Source organism: Rhineura floridana, chromosome 22 (genome assembly GCF_030035675.1).
Source record: "Rhineura floridana isolate rRhiFlo1 chromosome 22, rRhiFlo1.hap2, whole genome shotgun sequence".
Lineage (NCBI taxonomy): Eukaryota > Metazoa > Chordata > Lepidosauria > Squamata > Rhineuridae > Rhineura > Rhineura floridana.
In genome coordinates, this window is record NC_084501.1 from 20,434,104 (window position 1) to 20,453,362 (window position 19,259).

The window sequence follows — 19,259 nt, forward strand, 5'->3', positions numbered from 1 at the left end:
CTCCCCAGTTTCTTACCTTTCCCAGTAGCTGCACACATTGGGGTCACTGGGACTGAGCAAGAGGCCGCAATCCAGTTGCATCCACAGCAACAGAATGGTGAACTGGATCATCCTAAGAAAAGAGAGAAAAGGAGGGCAGAGCAGTCGTGATGAGTCAGAGGGGCCCTGCAGAGACTCCCTCCTTATCCCAAGCACCATCCAAGACAGGCAGCCTGATGGTGCCACAAGCACAACTCTCAGCCCTGGCTCTGAAGCGAGGGGTGATCAGGGGTGGGCCTGGGCTGCGCATTGGGGCCCACCTTTGGCTCTCCAGACCCAGAGACCCGCATGTCCCGAACGGGTCCCGCAGCTTTCCAAGCTCTCTAGCCCCACATCTCTAAGTGGAAAAGTCATCTGTCAAAATGATCTTATATTCAGCATGAGTGACTGATTAAGTCACTGATCAGAGCTAAATATTGCAAGTGCACTGGATACTCTGTTGCCAAAGTAACACACGCTACATACAATTGAGAAAAAGCCAAATATATTCCTTCCACAAAGATACCAAGAGAGACAACCTGCCTGCTAGTGGCCAAGCGGTTGCTCACACCGGCTGCCAGAGGGTGGACGGACGGATGGAGGCTGCCAGAGGCTCTGTGCTCCTTGTACATTTCTGCACACCTGCCCCAGAGGCAGGAATTTTGAGGGTCACCCAAAATGACCCGCATGACCTTCAAGCTGAAGGAGCTGGGATCCACTGACATCCACTGGGCAAGCATGAGGAAACAAGGGGCACATTTTATCCGGCTCTGGGCTGTTCTAAAACAAAAGGCCAGCCTTTGGCAAATGTGTGTGTGTGTGTGTGTCTGGGAGCACTGAATGAAGTTGTCACATGAATCTTTCAGGATCTTGGAATTTGTCCCCTCATTATTATTTTTTAAAAATGAGTGTTCTAAAGAAATAATTTCCCAGATTTTCATTAATGCCACCCGCCAATGGCATTCATCCATCTAGGACATAAACACCGGAAGTCCCGTGTGAAAACAGGAAGTGAGCAAAATGGAGAAGATTTCCCTGCCTCACCTCAGCTGATGGCCCCTCAAAACACTCTGATGGCAAAATGAGCCCTTGATAAGAAAAGAGGGGAAAGCAAGCAGACCAAGGCCTTGTCTGAAGCATCTCCCCACAGCTCTCTCCAGGCTGCCTCCAAGGATGCAAGAATGGGAGGTATGTGAAGGGCAGGTGATGCTGAGCAAGGACAGCTCCTCAAAATCTCATTTCTTCAGGGACATCCTTGAGGCCAACTGTAGCTACACACACAGGAAAAACTCTGCAGGCTTAGAAGGTATTATTATTTGATTTATATCCTGCCCTGAAGGTAGCTTCACATCCACTCCTTTACGTCAAGCATTCCTTGCCTGGCTTTCTCCAGTCCCCATGCAGCTCCTAGGCCAGCAGCAACCAGTGCTCTACCAGCACAGGAGGGCCGCAGGGAGATGCTTCCTAGTCCCCTCAGCAGGTGCCCTGCCCTGCCCCAGACCCCTTCCTGGGCAGGGGGCCTCCCCTGGGGAATGGCAAGGAAGGGCTGCTTTGGGCTGCTTCCAAGCAGGTGGACTGTTGTGGAATCCAGGCTGCTGATGCCCACAAGTGTTTTGCAGAGTCCACGCAACGTCATCCTTATCATAAGAAATGAAATTCCTGGAGTCGCTGCCAGGGATCTCACCTAGGACCATCCACACACAAGGCGGGTGCTGCTCCTCCCAAGAGTGACAGCTCCTCCCCCAAAATCAAAGCCCCCCCCCCAAGTTACTGCCGGAGCTCAATACTGAAGACACTGCCAGAGAGACTTGGTGCAAGCGGACTGCTGGTTTGGGTCACAACTGGAGGGCGATGGCCGCCCCAGGGAGACAAGGAGCAACTTCTCCCCCACTACAGAGATGGGGAAGGACCCCTTGGAAATGCTCCCAGCCATGAAGCACCTGGAACCAATTAGGCCAGAAAGACGATCCCTCTCTCCCCCCACTTTTGTTCAAGAGACACAAATCACGCCTCCACTTCCCACCCTCCTCGTGGGCTGCCTGGGACCACTGTGTGTGTGCGTGTGTCGCCACGGGGGGGGGCTTGGCACAAAGCCTCCTTTGCTTGCAAGGCTCCGTGAGGAGGCCAGAGGCAGGCAGGTGTGGGAGACTCCCTGGAGCTTCTGGGCCCTTCGGGCTGGCTGCAGCAAGACCCGCCTCGGTGTTCGGATAGGAACCCAAAACAGCCTCCGTTGCAGGGCTTGTCTGCAGGCCCTGGAGGGACTCGCCCTCCATGTGTGCAGCCCACGCTTGTCTTCACTACCAGATTCCTGTGGCTACAACAGCAGCAGCAGCAGCAAAGGCTTTTTGGGGGGCTGCTCTTCCAACTGCTCCTTGCCCCACAACTGGAAGATAAAGACTTCCAGAAAGGCTGGAAGATATTCAATTCCTGTTCCATCTCCTGAGCGCCAGGAACCATGGGGTGACTTTATTTAACCTACACTTTGGTGGTAGGACACAGCTATCAGGCTGTATGTAGCCACTGGCAGTAGCCTCCTCCTCCATGAAACGGTCTGATTCTCTTTTTAAGCCATCCCAGTTGATGGCCATCGTTACCTCTTGTGGGGAAAGCTTTGGTGGTGCTTAGGCCTCCTTTCCAGAGCCTGGATAAGATCCTCAGGGTGCTTGCAGGGGTTATTTTCCTCCTCTGCTCTTGGCTGTTGTGGGGGGGCATCCCCCTGGGCAGGCGTGCACAACAAGGAACCCTCCTACAAACAAAGGGAGCTCTGGAGACAAGCACACAAAGGGCTGATGCTGTGCAAAAGGGTTTTTAAAGGAGAGGAGGCAAAAGGCCCTTGTGGCAGGGGGCTGCCCCTTGGTCCTGAAGCCAGCTGGCATGACCCCATCCTCTTGAGGCACCGAGACCATCATAGAGGGCTGAAAAGGCAGCTCTGAATTCTACTCCAACATCCACAGTTGGGCAATGCCTTCTTGGGACCAAACAAAATGTAGAAGTAAAGGTATTGTCCACCTGAGAATTCTGGAAATTGTCTTCTGCTGGACCAAAATGGCTACATTTGCTTTTTATCTGAATTCGATGTGTGTATTAACCTCTTTTTCCACCTCTCTGTCCCTTCCTAGTAGGGGAAGAGAAGATGAGGAAATGGTCTCCTTTCCCAAAAGCATCACGGGCTCCTCAGTGTTGTGGGCTGGAAGGCAGAGGCGGGTTTGAGTTTGGAAATAAATAGGGCAGCTGCAACCTGGAGAGCCTTTTCGAAAAGCTCCAGAGCCAAGCTCTGCCTCGCCCTTTCAAGGCGCACATCTGGACTACATCAGCCTCAAAGAGTGCTTTAGTGTAATTAAATAACCCTCCCCATTAACCTCTGTGATGGGCCTTTCTCGGAGTTCCTTCTGCAACTGAGTGGAAACAGGAAATGACCCTTGGAGTTTCCTCATCTCCACCAGCTGGAGGTTGTGTGGGAAACAGGGGCTGCTTTCCTGCTGATGCCACCAGCACAGCACTCCTTGTGACTCTGAATCATGAGGAAGGTGGTGGGCACAGAGGGAGATCTCCCCCCAGCCATACACACCCCTCTGTGGCTGCCCCAAAGGACGGAAGGAGGGGGACTGTTAAGATGCTTTCAAAGCAGGCTTTTCCATCCAGGATTTCCATGCAGAGTTGTGGCTACTATTCTTTGGGTCACTGGGTCAGCTGCTAAAACAACAGTGTTATGTTATGGTTTATTTCTAGGCTGCCTTTTCGCCAAAAAGGCCCCCAAGGCAGCTTACACACCAATAGAGAAACCCAAATACAAATCAAAACAACACAATTTACAAAAATTTAAGCCAACAAAATCCTAGCATTTCTAGAAAGCAACAACAGCTAAAAACCAAAAGCATTCATCTTCCTGGTAAAGGACAGTCCCCCCCAAAATGTCACTAAGAACAGTGGCACTTATGGGGCTGAGCAGTTCTAGAATAGGGAGTGGAGGCCAATGTGTGGTGTAGAGAACTATGGGAGGGCGGTGGCTACTTGGGTGTGTGTGTCTTAGAACACAACTCTGCAGATCTTCATGCCCTTTTTCACTTGACAAAAATCTTCAGTTTGTACAGAGCTACAAAGACTTGGCCTTGGGAAAAACAAAGCTGGGCTACTGTTAGAATGCTGCCACAGAACCTTAAAGGGGCTGGTCTGGAGTGGTGAGCGCCACAGAGAGCTCCTCCTCAGGGTCTTCTCTCGTCAGCCAACCTGACTCCTATTTTCCTGGGTGCACCCCAGCACGGAGGTGGGGTAGGACTACGCCTTCAGAGAGAGAGACAGAGAGGGAGAGACAGAGAGTGCCACTTGCTGTAACACAGCTTCTCTGCTCTGCAACAGTCATTCCAAAAGTTCAGAAAGTGTCCCAAGGCCCTTCAGAGTCATGAGAATTGCAGTTCCACTTTCCAGCACCTCCTGCCTTTTATCAAGAGAGAGGGTGTGAAAAGGGGCAGAGCAAAGGCACAACAACCATGATCACTCCAGGGGGCACGGCTGGCTCCAGCTTCTACTCCCAACAGCCCCCCCTCCAGCCCTCTCCTCTCACCACTCTGGCCTGGGGACAGGAAGGAATCCACAGCTCCACAACCCTTTGCTCCAGTAAATTGGGGGTGGGCTACATCTGCCTTCACCTCCACTAGCCCAGCACCCCACTCCAGAGAGGGGAATGTTGCCTCACAAGCTGCCTTCCAGATACCCCAGGGAGGGGAAAGGACCCCCTTCTCCCTTCAGACAAAGCACACAATGACTTGCACCTAGAGGGATAGAAATCCATCTTTAAACAAATTAAGAACCAGCACAATTTCAACAACACAGAATGCCACTCCGCATGCAGGATAAAAATCCTGCAAGGCTGTAACTGTGCCTTGTTCCTATAGCCTGGCTCTGCAATGCCAAATGGAATCATCTGCTCAACTCCCAAGTCTGCAATGTGAGAAGGGCAGGCAATACCTGGAAGGAGAAATTGTGGGAATTTCAGAGGAGAGTGGAAAGGGGATGCCACACAGGGCAGTGATGCACACCTGTCATCTGCCTGCTTGGCACAACTACCTGCTGCTCTGGGAATAACTGTCCGCAGGGCCTCCACTCGAGCGAGCCTCTTGACTGGCAGTGGCGGTGATCATTGTGAGATGGAGGGGGAAAAGAAGCTGGCTTGAATTAAGGCTGAATCCCTGAGGCGTCTCTGTGTGGGAAGCAAACAACCTGCCAAGAGTGAGTCTCTCTCTCTCTCATACACACACACACACACACTCAGAATCTGCAGCCAAGATTTGGCTTCTCTGAGTAGGGTGGATCTTAGAGTAAGAACATTTCTTTAAGGCCCACAGAGACATCCCTCACGCTTACAAATCAGCTGACCTGCTGCCCCAGTTGAGAGACCTGGCAAACCTAACAGTGCTGCTTAACTATTCCTCCTCCTCTCCTGGAATACATTTTGGGAAACATGATGCAGCCATCACATGGCAGGCCAGGCCATCTCCTCAACATTTTGGAAGATGCTTTCTAAATATGCACCCATGCAATCTAGATTTAGACATGAAAAAAGCTGAACAGCACCTATAGTACTTTCCCCTAAGGGTCAGAGGCAGATCTCAAGAGGCCTGTGTGGATTTGCCACTTGGGAATGTGCTGTCCCCTCATGTGAGTCCAGCCTCTGGAGGCTCCCAGGAGCAGACAATCTGCTCCCCACGGCAGCCCATCATGGCCATCCTCAACTGCAGACAGGCCTGGACAGCTCAGAGGCAGGGAATGCCTGGCGGCATCGGCCCTTCCTCATCACTGCGTGGAATGGTGGGCGAAAATTTGACAAATTCATGGAGGACAGGGCTATCAATGGCTACTAGCCATGATGGCTGTGCTGTGCCACCCTAGTCAGAGGCAGCATGCTTCTGAAAACCAGTTGCCGGAAGCCTCAGGAGGGGAGAGTGTTCTTGCACTCGGGTCCTGCTTGCGGGCTTCCCCCAGGCACCTGGTTGGCCACTGTGAGAACAGGATGCTGGACTAGATGGGCCACTGGCCTGATCCAGCAGGCTCTTCTTATGTTCTTATCTTCTTATGAAAATAAGCTCCAACATTTGTGCCAGGCTCCTCAAAGTGTGTGTGCCAACTGGGATCCAGCATTTTCCTGGAAAGGACTGTTGAGTGTTCCTGTACTGAAACTGAGAGAGGAACACCCTCCCCTGTCTCCTCGCTCCCCTCCTTGCAGCCTTTATGACGCTTCTCTTAATGCTGAAGACACAAATTCCAAGCCACAGGAATTGCGCTGCTAGCCGCAAAGAGAGCACAAGGTAGCCAGCTAAATTTTAACAGACTTCAGTTTTAGTTGAGACTGGCAAAAAAAGAAAATATAATCCTGATTGCCTGAAATCATCAAATTTAAAAGATTTCAAATACCCAATATATGTTTGAAGCTCAAAAAATGGGCACCCAAATGTCATCATAAATAAAACGACCTTTTTTCTGACTCCTAATATTACACAGGGCCAACCCTAGTATTTAAAGTGTGGCAATGAGGCCCAAGAATGTCATCACACTTAGCTTAAAGAAGGTACATGAAAGTGGCTCAGGGTAACCAAGGAAAGAGGACTACAGGCAGCCACGGGAAGTAAATTTGGGGTGGACAGCATGAAATGCTTCCTAACACCAAGACATGCGGAGCAGCAAAGCCTGGCATCTGCTCTCCTGGAGGAACCCGGAGGGCTCCCCAGCAAAACGGAACTTGCTGAAGTGTTACAGTCAAGTGACCATCAGAGAACTCACATTCTGGAACCCCTACAGCCTGTGGGGCCGTTCTTCCTGCCATCCTCACTGCCACTCCTGCCACAGCTGCTGTTGTTGCCCTTGGTAAGCACTGCCGTGGAGGCCAAGTGAACCACTCGCCTCAGACTCTAGACCCTACAGGCTGTGACCAAAGAACCTGATGTCAGTACCTGTACCGGGGGGGGGGGGCAGGACTGGCCATCCTTGTAGCTCCACGGGGGGGGGGGGGGAGAGAGAGACGGCAAGATGCAACTCTTCATTGCAGAAGGACGACAGGGAAAGGAGACAGTGAAGTGAAAAGCACACAATGCTGCCTTAGGCCTTTGGTCCAAATCTCTGACTGGCTCTCAGGGGGTCCCCGGCACAGGGTGGGGCTCTTCGTGGCCAGTCCACTTGAGACCTCTTCTGACTGCAAATGCCGGAGGGGGGGGCTGAGCCCACGGCCTCTTACGCTCCTTTGGCTCTCCTCCTCCGCTCCCGTGAGAGGGCTCCCAGCCGGGCTGCCCCAGCCTCTGCTTCTGCCTCCCCCATCTGCTGTTGACTGTTCTGGCATTTGCTGTGCTCCTCACATTCAGGTCACTTATATTTGCTGCTGTGACTTCATTACAGGAAACAAGGAGTTTGGGACAGATCATAACCACAGGAGGATGGCCAGGAAACGCCTGCTAGGTAACAAACTTTCAGGGAAACTGTGTTTGCTAATCACATCCAAAGACACTGATGGGAACAGGCAGATCACATGCAGATGGGCACTCTAGGAAAGGTGCCTTTTCCACAACGTCATGCATTAAGCATAAAGATGAATCTTCTTCTGAAACCACTAGCAGCTTTTCATCTGTGGGTTCCCATTTCCCTGCTTAACTTTGGAGACGGGCAGAAGTTTTCTCGCAGTGAGATTATATCAAACAGATACTAACTCGTATGTTTAGCCCTGGCAAGGATTTTTCCTAGTCCAGAAGCTGAGGGCTAAGAAGCCCTAAGAGGCTTCACTGAAACAGAAGGGACCAATCCCGAAATGAAGGCAAAAGGTATTGACCTCTGGCCCACCTCATCCTCAGGAAAGGTTAACACCACTTGAAAGCAGACAGAAGAGATAAACTGCTAGTGGCAGCGAGACTTTCTGGCAAGGGAGCCACAAATCAAGTCCAAGGGTGGGCCAGCCAGCCCACTCTAGCCTATGACGCAACACTGACACAGCCCCTTCCCAGCCCCAAGGCAGACTTTGGCTTTGCACAGTGAGACACGGAGCTGCCAGGAGGGAAATGGCTGGCAAGATAAGGGTCCCTTAAAATTACTCCCACCACCAAAAGTCTTACAGCACCAGTTCAGACTCTGGTGAGCTCGCACAGGGAACAGCCGCTGGAGACACTTCCAGGAGGGTCATTCCCTCTGAAGCACAGGTCCTATGCAAAGCAGACCCACAGGGATGAATGGATCTAACGATAACTGGCAAACTACAACGTGCTAACAATCCACCCTTGAAAATTACTCCCACCAACAAAAGTCTTACAGCACTGGCTCAGGCGCGCATGCGTGCACACACACATGCACACAAATGAAAAACATTGTAGCTCATGAGATGCCCTTCAAGAATGCCCTTTCCAATCAAAGCTGGAAGCAGGCAAGGCAGGACTTTTCCAGAGGGCAGGACCAAGAGGTGGAAATAGCAGGGAAGCAGATTTCGGCTTAACATTACAGGAGAAAATTCCTACTGGTAAAAGCTTTGCTGGAGGCGTTTAAGCAGAGACTGAACACGGGCATCTGTCTGGGATGCTGAAGCTGCCAAGATTCCTGTGCTGAAAAGGGGGTCTGACTAGATGACCTTCTGGGTCCTTTCCAACTCAGAATTCACTGTGATTCCAAGTGTCTTCCACAGGGTCTGGCTGCTGCTGCTGCTGTGCACGCATGCGCGCACACACACACCCTGACTGCCTGCCTCTTTCTGCTCCTCACTTGTTTCCTACCCCCATCACCCACCCACAGACAGGAAGCGGCTGTTTACACCCAAAATGCACATCATGCTCCTTTTCCATTTTCCTGTTTAGAGGAAATGAGCAAATGGATGATAAGCAATTGACAGTGTCGGTCACAGGTGGGGGGGGCATCACCTGAAAGGCCACAGGGTCAAAAAGAGGACAGATAGCAGGAGGCATCTCCCACCACCAGAGCAGGCAAGGGGGTGACAACAGCAGGTGCTGGTTGGGGCAGAGTAAGGAAGGAAAGAAAGCCCCCCTTCTCAGCCACAAATGGGGCCAGAGCAGCCTGGCATTCCCCATGCAGCTGAGCGGAGAGGCAGCAGGAAAGTGCCCCCCAGCCCTGGGGGTCCCTGGGCCTTGGTGCTGCCCTCAAGAAACCAGGGATTGGGCAAGGTATCCAGCCCACCTTGACGATTCTTCAAGGCCAGGAGTGGGGGGCAGGAAAAGGGGCTGGAGCAAGGGAGGCAGAAGAGGCAGGAGCGACAGAGAAGTGGCTGGGAAGGCCGGCTGCTTCAAGGCAAGGGACATCCCTCCTTTCCACCAGGCTAAAGCCTCAGAAAACTGGGACCGAGGAGCTGCTCTCCTCTAAACAGAATGTTCTGGCCCGTTTGCAGACACACTGAAGCCCACCCTGGCCAGCAATGCCGCTGGCTGCAAAGCGCCTGCTGTCCAATCCTGCTGGGGAAGCTGGAGCCCCCTCCCCACCCAGCTGGCTGGGGGCAAACAGCCTATCTTTGCCTGTCAGGAAGTGCCCACAGTGATGCATTTCCTTTGCTGGCATGGCAGATAGGAGAAGTAATCGGACGCTGAACAGCCCCTGAGCTGCAGCCCACCCTAACCCTAACCCTCACCACGAGGAGGAGCCTGGGTTCAGACCACATGCTAATTCAAATGATGGCTTAGCTCAGTGTGGCACAGCAGCGAAACCAGCAGGGAGGAGTGAAGTGGCCACAATCTCTGCTCCTCGAGTCTGTGGGCTTGTGTGCCACATTAAGTCATGGTTTGGCTTAGCGGGGTGCGTCAACCAGGCCACTGAGGACACCTTGTGTTAACTGTGCAAACAAACTGCAGAGGTGAGCAGCCTTTGGTCCCAAACGGCTTCACTCACTGGCTCCTTCCTTCTCTCTGGGAAGCCCACATCCCTGCTAGTCTGGCCAGCATTCATCAACCTGGACCGGGGAGTGGACCCCTGCTTCCCAAACTTTCTTCCCCGTGGACCACTTGAAAATTGCTGAGGATCAAATTGCAACACAACAAAATACACTGTAAGAAGTAAAAGATGCAATAAAAACACAATTAAATATCAAAATGAATATTGTGCCATCTCCCACCTTCAGCCACAGACCACAGTTTGGGAACCACTGGTGTGGACAGTCCACCCTCCACTGGGGCTAGAAGTCGGGACCTGTCTGCTGTGGCCCTCTTGTTCCCTCAGGGCTCATTCACAGGCCATCTCCCATTGTTCTGGGGCTTCTCTGCAGTGCCCTTAAGTGTGTGGTTTCAAAATCAACCAACAACAAAAATGCCCTGGGATAGTTTCTTCTATGTGGCTCCCGCAAACTGTCTAAGTGTGGCATTATTACGTGGTATGTCATGAACGAACGAGTCACCACGTTGATTTAGAAGGAACGTACATACTTGCAAAGCAATTAGGTAACCACGAAGAGAAGGGAAGCACAAGCAAGACCCGGAGTAAGGATCTGACCTTCCTTGACCCTACCCAGCACTCGGCTACTAAAACACTTATTCGTTTAAAACCAGGGAGACGGTCGATGCAAAATCTTCAGAATTTCTGTAGAAGACAACCAGTGTGAGGATGGCCGTGGCATGCAAACCCAGGGGTGCCAAAGTGGATTTTCTAAGCTTCCATCAGAGAAGCCCAATGCCGCTCACCGTTTTCAAAACATAAGCATAACAACTCTTAAATAGTCTATTCTGGCGAGAGCCCCTCCCTGCCACCCATCAATCCCACTTGCAGTAGCACTTCAGGTGGCTGGAAGTAAAAGCTACTCCTGCCATGGCCTTTCCAGTCTCCCTCTCCGGCCTGCCACAGCCAAAAGGGCTTCCGCTGCACCTGTGTGTGTCACCACCAGGCACAGCCCTCTCCATCGCAAGAGAGACCACCCAGGAGGAATTTTCTTCTCAGTAAGAGGACCCTGGTTGTGCCTAATTCCCGGGAGGGGAAACAGTCAGCCCTTGACAAGAGAGAAGCCTCCTATGGTGGGCAGAGCCAGCCTTAGGTGCTCAAGAGGTCACTCTGGCCGGGCTACAAGGCCTCCCCCACTAGCCACAGGCTCCTCCTCCCTGGGCACAGTGCTCTGGCCTGGCGGGTGAGCAGCCGCCCTGGCAGAGGCTGGCCTTGGTCCACGCAGAAGAGAGTCTGTGAGGACCCACTGCTATCCACAAAGCGCCCCAGCCCGCCTGGAACTTACCTGGTCCTTGTCAAGGGTCAGCCAAAGAATCCTCCACGTCTGAGGAATGAGAACCACCTCCTCTACCTCGCTGCTTCTCACGCAGGAAAACACAAGGAGGGCAAAGAAACCTGGACAGAATCCAAGCGTCACACCCTGCTCCTAACCAGAAAGGGTGAATGACACCCCCTGTTCTCTCTTTCTCCCCAATCTGTGCTGGGTGGCTCTGGGGCTTAAGTGGAAGTAAGAGAAGATGAAGTGTGCGTGAGAGAAGGCGGGATGGGGGGGTGAGAGAGAGAGAGAGAGAGGCAGGAAGGGGTTGGGATCTGCTGTCCGCCCTCAGGAAGTTTTGACAAGGAAACTCAGCAGAGGGCTTTGAAGGGAATAATAAAAATGCACTTTTTTCTTGGCAAGAAAACAAGATTGTTTGGAACACACCAAATATGCACTGAGAAAATAGCTCTAAAGGAGAAGTTGCCAGACAACCAGCAGTGTCTGAACACACAATCTGGGGGGTGGCCCAAAGGCGATGATGATGGGGTACGGGTGGGGGGAGGGAGGCTACCCCCCTTCCCGCTCCTTATCCAGGAACTGCAAAGCAAGACCCCGCTGGGAACGAGGAATCCGCTTCAGCCTTGTTTGTTCACCAAAGTTCCCAGGACCCTCCGAGAAGACGGCGGCAGGCAAATATCCTGGCTCAGCACTTGGGTGTTTGGGGGAAGCGTTCAGAGGATGCTCCAGACTGGATGGATGCCACTTTGATTATACTGATTGGTTGATTTTACAATAAGTGTTTTCAACACATCAGCACACACAAAGTCTGCAGAAACCAGGGCACCAAATACAAGCACGAGAAGGGGAAATGGGACTGTTCTCCCTGCGGAAGGCACAGCTGGTCTTGTGCGGGATGGAGGGTGTGTGTGTGGAGAGGCAAAGGGGGCCAGGGAGGCTAACAGGGCAAACCAATGACAAAACAGTGAGAAGGCCGGAGTGAAGGTGGGGGGGAGTGCAGGGGCCGGGGCCGAGAGTGTCTTTACAAGAGCCACTGCAGGTTGCCTGGTAAAAGAGGTGCAGGTTCTTAGCCTCAGTTTTTTCTGTCTGTAAAATCGGAGCAGCAATGGCCTCTCTCATAATAGATGGGAAGGCGCTGCCTTTTGGTAACAAGCAACTAATCAATGTATGTATGTATGCAGGGAAGGGGAGGGCAGGAGAAGACCCCCCCAAAAAAACACACTAGGGCTGGAAACTGACAGTCCTCCCTGGGGGCTCCTGCGTTGTGCACAGCCAAGTAAAGGGGGCGCTTGGTCCCCCCAACTCCTTCACATGTGTGGGGTGAGGGGTAGAGCAATGGGCCTTGAGGCAGAGGCTCTGCCTCCCCACCACCAATGAGATTCAAAGGTCCAGGACTTTGGGGGCCGGGGGGCATGCTTCTCCACCCCCATCCGTGAGATCCTACTGATGGTGGGGAGGAATTTGTTTAGTCTGAAAATAACAGAATAGCAAGGTCAGAGAAGGCCTCCTCTGGCTCTTCTGACAGGCAGTTTCCTGTTCCCATTTGAGGAGCCCCTTTTAAGCCTCTCTCTACCCCGCACCCCTTCCCTCCAATTGCAGGAATGAGGGACCTGCCCTTTGAGACCAATGGAGAAACGCAGGGTCTCGCCACAGCTGCGACTGGGTCCTCAGTCCCCAAAGGGGCACCCCCAGCAGCAAAAGCGGGAGATTCTGCTGCTGCTGCTTCTCCTAAGTCGGCTCTTTGTGTGAATTTCTTCTCCTCTCAAAAAGGTGGAGAGGACGAAAGTGGCTTACAACAGCCCTGCAATGTAGTTCAGGGTCAATACTGCAGGCTGGGGTAGGGAGGCTGAGGGACTCGCATACAACAACCCGGCTGTGTAGCCCTCCAGCTTTATTATGCTCTACTGCGGGTTGGAGGAGGGCTGTGCCTGACAAGGGCTTACGGCAGCCCTGCCATGTAGGATCGCATTTGGGTGGGAGGAAGAGACGCGCTTTCTTGCTGCTCCATCTTAGCTCCGATAAAACCCCGGATTCGGAGGAACGAGGAAAAGTCCTTAGTCACGGCGAACCCGTCCTCGCCCGCGGGTGGCCCGCTCTACCCGTTTCATAACTCTGCTCCTGGAATAGTCTGCCGGGAAGGGGCGCCCCTCTGAGCGTCAAAAGTAAAATGGCAGCGGAGGCAGCTCTCTCCGTCCACGCGCGGGGCAAAAGAGCGCATGCGCAGGGCAGAGCAACCAATACGCTGCGGCAGGCGCGGTTTCGTCTGCGACGTCATCACGCGCACGACGAAGACCCGCTGTTCCCGCCCGAGCTCCAAATCGCTGAGAATGTGTGGAGAGCGGCGCCCTCTGGCGGCCGGACAGGGTGGGTGCGTGGGCGGGGCTCGCTCTCTGTATCGCTCGGGCGCCCCCTCGTGGCGGCTGCGCAACTCTCGGGGCCGAAGAAGGCGATGCTCTCACTCGGTGGAGGGCGGGGAATCGGGGCTTCCACTGCGCATGCGTGTGCTCCTCTCTTCTCACCCACCCGCACTGCACCCCTGACACAGTCCTGCTGCGGCGCCCAGCTTAGAAGGTCCCATCCTAAGAATGGACCCCCCCCCGCAGTTCTGATAGGCCAGGGTGGTCGTCAAGCCCCCGCTCGCCTCGCCCACGTGCAAAGTGGGAGCAGCTAGCCACAAGGGCTGCCCTGAAGGTCTGCTGGAAGCCACCGCTCCCTCTCCCCCCCCCGCCATATGAAAACCGCATCTATGAATTTATTTATTTATTTATTTTTAAAACTTATATACCGCCCGACTAGCAATAGCTCTCTGGACGGTGAACATAGATACAATAAAATACAATATAATACAAAACATCAGTCTAAAAATTATGAGCGACTGCATCGGTTGCGCGCGGTTTCCGCCCACTTTTGCCGCTGCCCCCGCGGCTGGCATGTAGCCCCCGGAACGCTGGCCACGAGGGAATGCGGCCCTTGAGCTCAGGAAGAGTTCTGCGCCCGCCGTAGCGCCGCCTGGCAGGAGCTGTGCCCATCCTCGCTGCCGCCGCCGCCGCCAGGGGAAGACGGAACCCGGCTCTCCGCTGCTCTCGGCTCCGAGGGAAGGAGGCGGGCGTGGCGCGGGTGGAGCGGAGCCGTCTCCTTCCCCACTGTCCCCAAACTCCCGAAGCCCGGAGATTCTGGGCGGCGTCCTGCCCGCCCCGGGCTCCTCGGCGCCCTTTTGCCCCAGAGCACCCGCTCCGGATCGGGGCTGCGCCATTTCGTCCTGCGTCGGACGGGACAGGGGCGAGAGGCGTGGGGTGCGCCGGGCGGCGCCTCGGTCCGGAGCAGAGGAGCCGTGGGTGGAGGCCCTTCCCGGTCCCGAGGGGCGCTGATGGTCCAAGAGAGCCCTGCAGCTCAGCCTCCGCCCTCCTCCCCGCATTGACTGCCGGCCGCTCGCCACCAGGTCCGACGGTGACAGGAGCTGGCCTTTGTCGCGAGGCTAAAAGGGCGCAAGACCCGAAGGCCTCGCCTGGAGTCCGGCCAAGGAATGCAGGCCACGGCACGGGCGGGCGGAGAAGGGGCGAGCCTGCAGTTGTGTGGCCCCAGAAGCCCCCTCCCGGGCTGCGGGCGCGGGCGGCGAGTGGCACACCTCCCTCTGACCCCGCTGGGTGGGACCCTGCAGGCCGAGGCCCAGCGCCAGCTCCCCTCTCAGCAGCCCCCTCCTGCCCGAGGGGTGGGGAGGCAGAGTCCATCCCTCCAGGGGGCGCCGCCCTGCTCATTCTAAGGCACCCTCCGTGGTTCCGTTCAAATCGGCTCAGTTCAGAACAATGAGGACTGGAGTCTTGCTCCGGTTTTAGGGGAAGGGCTGCAGAAGAGTTGCGGTAGATCCCAGGTTTGGTCCCCAGAGGCATCTCCGGGCAGGGCTGGGAAAGACGGCTGTCTGACACTCGGAGAGCCGCTGCCGGTCAGTGTAGGCGATGCTCCCCGGAATGGAGAAAGGGCCACTTCTTTTGTTCTTGCGTTTCAGTGCCGTCATGTTCTCCGTGCTGGGAAATTAGCATTTGGCCGCATGAGGGTCAGTAAAGACCATGACGGCGACGCCTGGGCTGCAAAGGCCGCCTGAAACGCCGCTGCCCGGCAGGCATCCAACTCCCAGCCCTGCCAGGTGGGCCAGCAGCCCTCTTGCTTGTCTTCGTCGCTTTGCGGTGGGCCTTTGGGAGGCTCTAGACGCCGCCCCACTCTCCGCTGCCCACCCCACCCCCACCGGGCATCCGCGTCGCGCACCGGGGCCGAGCGGGAGGTCTGCCTGCGCCGTTGTCCTCGTCGTGGTCAGCACTGCGCCGGCTGCCTGGAGGGATGTCGGGCCCCAGGAACTGCCTCTTTCTGATGCTCCGGACTGCTCCCTGGTCTCGATTTCCACATTCCAGCGTGCCCCCCCTCCCTCCCTTCCTCGCAAGCAGGAGTAGCGGCTGTGATGGACGCGGGGGCTCGGGCGGCGGCGGCAGCACTGGAGAGAGGCCGGACTTCGCAGAGGCTTCTGGCGAGCTGGAGGAAAGCGACGAAGGAGCCTTTCCCGAAGACCCCCCCCCCCCATACACGCAGGCGCCCCTTTCCATGCCTTTGCCCTGCGGAGTCCCTTCCCGGGCAGATGCCCCTCCCGCCCACTCCTTGCTGGCCCCTCCAAGCGCAGAGCCCGCTTCGCAGTCAAGGATTTGGGGAGGGGGGCTGCGGCAAGGCTCGCGCTCGCTCTGCTTTAAGGCTGGCCTTGGGGAGCCGTCGGGGCCAGGCATCACAATGCCTTGGGCCAGCAGCACAGCCGAGGCAGTGACCCTGACCCGCCTGGGCTCCATGGCCGGGCCAAGCCCGTTTCGACCCCCAAACGGAGTGGCCGCAGCAGGCGGAGGCGTGTTCCTTCCCTCCCTGCCTGCCTTCCTCACTCCTAGTTAAATAAGGGGCTAGTCGAAGCACCTGGCGAGGACACGAGGCGCTGGGATCCGGGAGATGCCGTCTGCAACACGGGAGGAAGCCCCCCCAGTAGTCTGCCCCCCCTCTCCCCGCAGAACCACGGTGGGTGGGAGAGGGCGGCCTGCGGCTTGGAAAAGGCCCCCCAGTCTCAGCTTGCCGAGTGCCAACTGTAACTGCAACCGAAAGCAAACAGCCCCCCCCGCCATTTTCCAGCCCTCTTGCCAATAGGTGCATTAGCAGCGCCCTTGAGCGTCCCCCCCCTGCCACGGCTGTTCATTAGCCATTTTCCTTCCTGAAAGAGACGAGAGCAGCGACAGCCCGCTCCTGGCTGTGCCCCCTCCGCTTCCCTAGCCAGAAGGATGGAAAGATCCTCTGCAGAGGCGGGCTTGACGGGGGGCGGGCTGGGGGCCGGGAGCGCAAGGCCCAGCAGGCAAGGCCGGCCCAGACAGCCCAGAGGAGCCTGGAGACGGCGGGCAGCAAAGGCAGCCCATGTGCAGCGGGGGGGGGGGAGCGGGGGCAATGCAATGGAAACGGCCGTGATCTTGCCCGTCCCCCTCCCGCCGCTGGCCTCATCGACTCCTCTGACAGAACCATCAATGCCCCCCCCGCGCTGCCCAGCCCTCCTCATTTGGGGAGACATGGCTAGCTTGACAGGAGAATGAATAGAATGTGATATCCTCGTCTATCCTTGAAGGAAGTACTCCATGTAACTCTTTCGCATTTACTACCTATATGTGCGTCTTTGATGTTTATTATTTACTTTACACAAAGTCCTATATAGCACCGAGGAGTTCTGAATAAAGTTGTCTGTCTCACCGTGGTTGCCTGTCTGTGGTAGCCTGGCGCTGATAGAACCTTTGATCAAAGTATTTGTGTATGTATTATCCTTCCTACCTGGGTTCAGGGTTCAGTCTCGCTCCGTGCCTAACCTGGGGGAAGGAGGCACAGCGAGGTCTCATTTAGATCTCGCCCAACAATCTCTTGGCCTGACCCTGAGGGCATTAGCCTTGTCCGTGGGAGGGAGACGCCAGAGCCGCTCGCCACACCGGAGATGGATAGGAGGGCCCGGAGAGGGAGAGGTGTCCGCCGTCCTTTGGCGCTCTTTTGATGATCACTATCCCGGAAAAAAGTGGAGGACCGTCTGGATGCAAGTGGGGGCAGGAGCCCCAACACCCTTGGCGGCGGCGGGGGTCGTGAGAGGGAGGCACAGCGCACATCCAGGAGATCGCGCGGGCTCTCAGCGGCTACTTGTCCGGATGGCTAGGCAATCTCGGCCCTTCCACTGGGGCGCTGAGGTGTCACGCGCGCAGCAGCGGCAACAGGCCTTTCTTTGGGTTTGTTTTTGACACGTACCAGATTTTCCCCAGGAAAGGCAACTCTGGATTCCATGAGGAGGAAACTACTGGCTGGCATGTTGATGCTCACAAGGTCCTTCGCACCCACCGACCCCCCCATTCCAAGCTTATTTAAAGCAAGGATCCTGGGAACTGTAGCTTACCCCGCAGAGAGCTACAGTTCCCAGCACCCTTAACAAACTACAGTTCCCAGGTTTCCTGCCTGCAAGCGGAGCACCCACCCACAGGCGCTCCCCACTGACCGAGGCCTCTTCTCCTCTCTCAGAGAAAGACACAGCCCCCCACGTGTGCCCCTCCGAGAGGTGGGCGCACCCGGCCCATTTATGACCCCCGGAGAGGGGTGCGAGGGCGGCCTTGGCGCCCTCCCCTCTCACCCCCAGCGCCGGAAAGCGCCTTGGCTTCAGCGCACCGGTCGCCTAAGGGGAGATGGACCCACGCGCGGGATAAACGCCGCGTCAGGTTCTTTTTCGTGCCGGAACCTGTTGCGTAAATTTGTATAAATGTTAGCAGAGAGTAAGAGCGGTGGTCTGAGCTGCGCCTGTGCCCGTGTGTGCGTTTACCGAAGTGGCAGGCTTTCGCCCTGCATTGAGATCACTGAAATGAGAACAGCGACTTTATTTATAGACATGCCTAGTAGATAGGAAGGCATACCTACTTCTCACTAGCTAAGTTGGAGGCGCAACGCCCAGGCTGGGGAGTTGCCCTCATGGCTCAGGATAGCGAGAGAGCAGAGACCACGGGGTCTCCTCGCTGGGACAGTCGGAGAAGAGAAGGGAGGGAAGGGCGGCAGGAGGAGGGGCAGGCCAGTTTACCTAAGCCGTATCCGTCTGCCACGGAGGTCAGTCGCTCAGAGCATCCCAGGCAAAGGGAGTCCAGCCACCTGGAGGACCCTGACTGGATCTCCCTTGTGCAACATGAACCAGGAGTCGCTCTCGCCCCTCTTCCCACAGAGCGGTCCGCCACCCCCGGGAAGAACTGCAGTCCTCTTGCGGGATCCCCCTCCCCCCCAACTCTGGGGCGCCGCCGGGCCTGAGACCTCCATCTCCAGGCTTCGGGTTCTCCAGTGCCGTCATTTGCTCCCCGCCCGAGCCGGAGCCTTGGCCCACCTAGCTCAGAGCTGCCTACGCTGGCAGGCAGCGGCTCCGTCTCCAGCCCTGCCTGGGACTGAAGCCGGCACCTCTTGCAGGCAAAACGGGCGCCCTGAGCGGAGCCCAAGGCCGAGGCCAGGCCCTTGAAAGGGCGGTGGGCCACCAGAAGGCAGCCCTTTCTGTGGCCGCCCGTCTCCAACCGCGGGCCCCGGCCGCCTCCCTTGGAGGTGAGCACAGGGCACGCCTGCCCGCCCAGCCATGGCCCCGAGCAGCGATCTCCCCCCCGCACGTCCCTCCCTCTCCACGGGGCACTTGTTTCAGGGGATCCCTTTTGGCGACGCTTTTGCGCTCCTTTTGCTGCCAAATCCGCCGACGTCAGGCACGCGGAGAGGTGCTCTTCGAGACCAAACCCAGACGCCACAGCCGACGCTTTCCCGTATCAATTCACGGGTGGGGAGGGCAGAGAGGGAGAGCGAGATTAATTTCGGCCCTGCCCGCCTGCCCGCCCGCGGTGGGAGCTTTGCGAGCCGGTCCCCTGGGCTGAGTCGAGTGTCCTGGGTATCTCGGACTGCCCTGAAACATGCGGGGGGGGGGGAGGGAGGGATGGCACATGAGCAACGTTGGTAGCGAAGCCAGAGGCATGCAGAGAACAGGGGGGGTTACATGGGGGGAGTGAAGGGGTCA

General features: G+C 56.0%; 1 protein-coding gene across 2 annotated transcripts in view; it reads right to left on the bottom strand.

The window, feature by feature from the left end:
• Positions 1 to 13,386, bottom strand: part of PEAR1 (platelet endothelial aggregation receptor 1) — a 39,166-nt gene extending 25,780 nt beyond the window's left edge. For both annotated transcript variants that reach the window (XM_061606186.1, XM_061606185.1), the window contains exons 1-2: positions 11,201 to 13,386; positions 17 to 112 (exon numbers count right to left, since the gene is read on the bottom strand). In XM_061606186.1, the coding sequence (XP_061462170.1) occupies positions 17 to 111 (95 nt within the window). In that variant the 5' untranslated portion in view covers position 112; positions 11,201 to 13,386. The remainder of the gene's footprint in view (positions 1 to 16; positions 113 to 11,200) is intronic.
• Between the last annotated feature and the right edge of the window lie 5,873 nt (positions 13,387 to 19,259).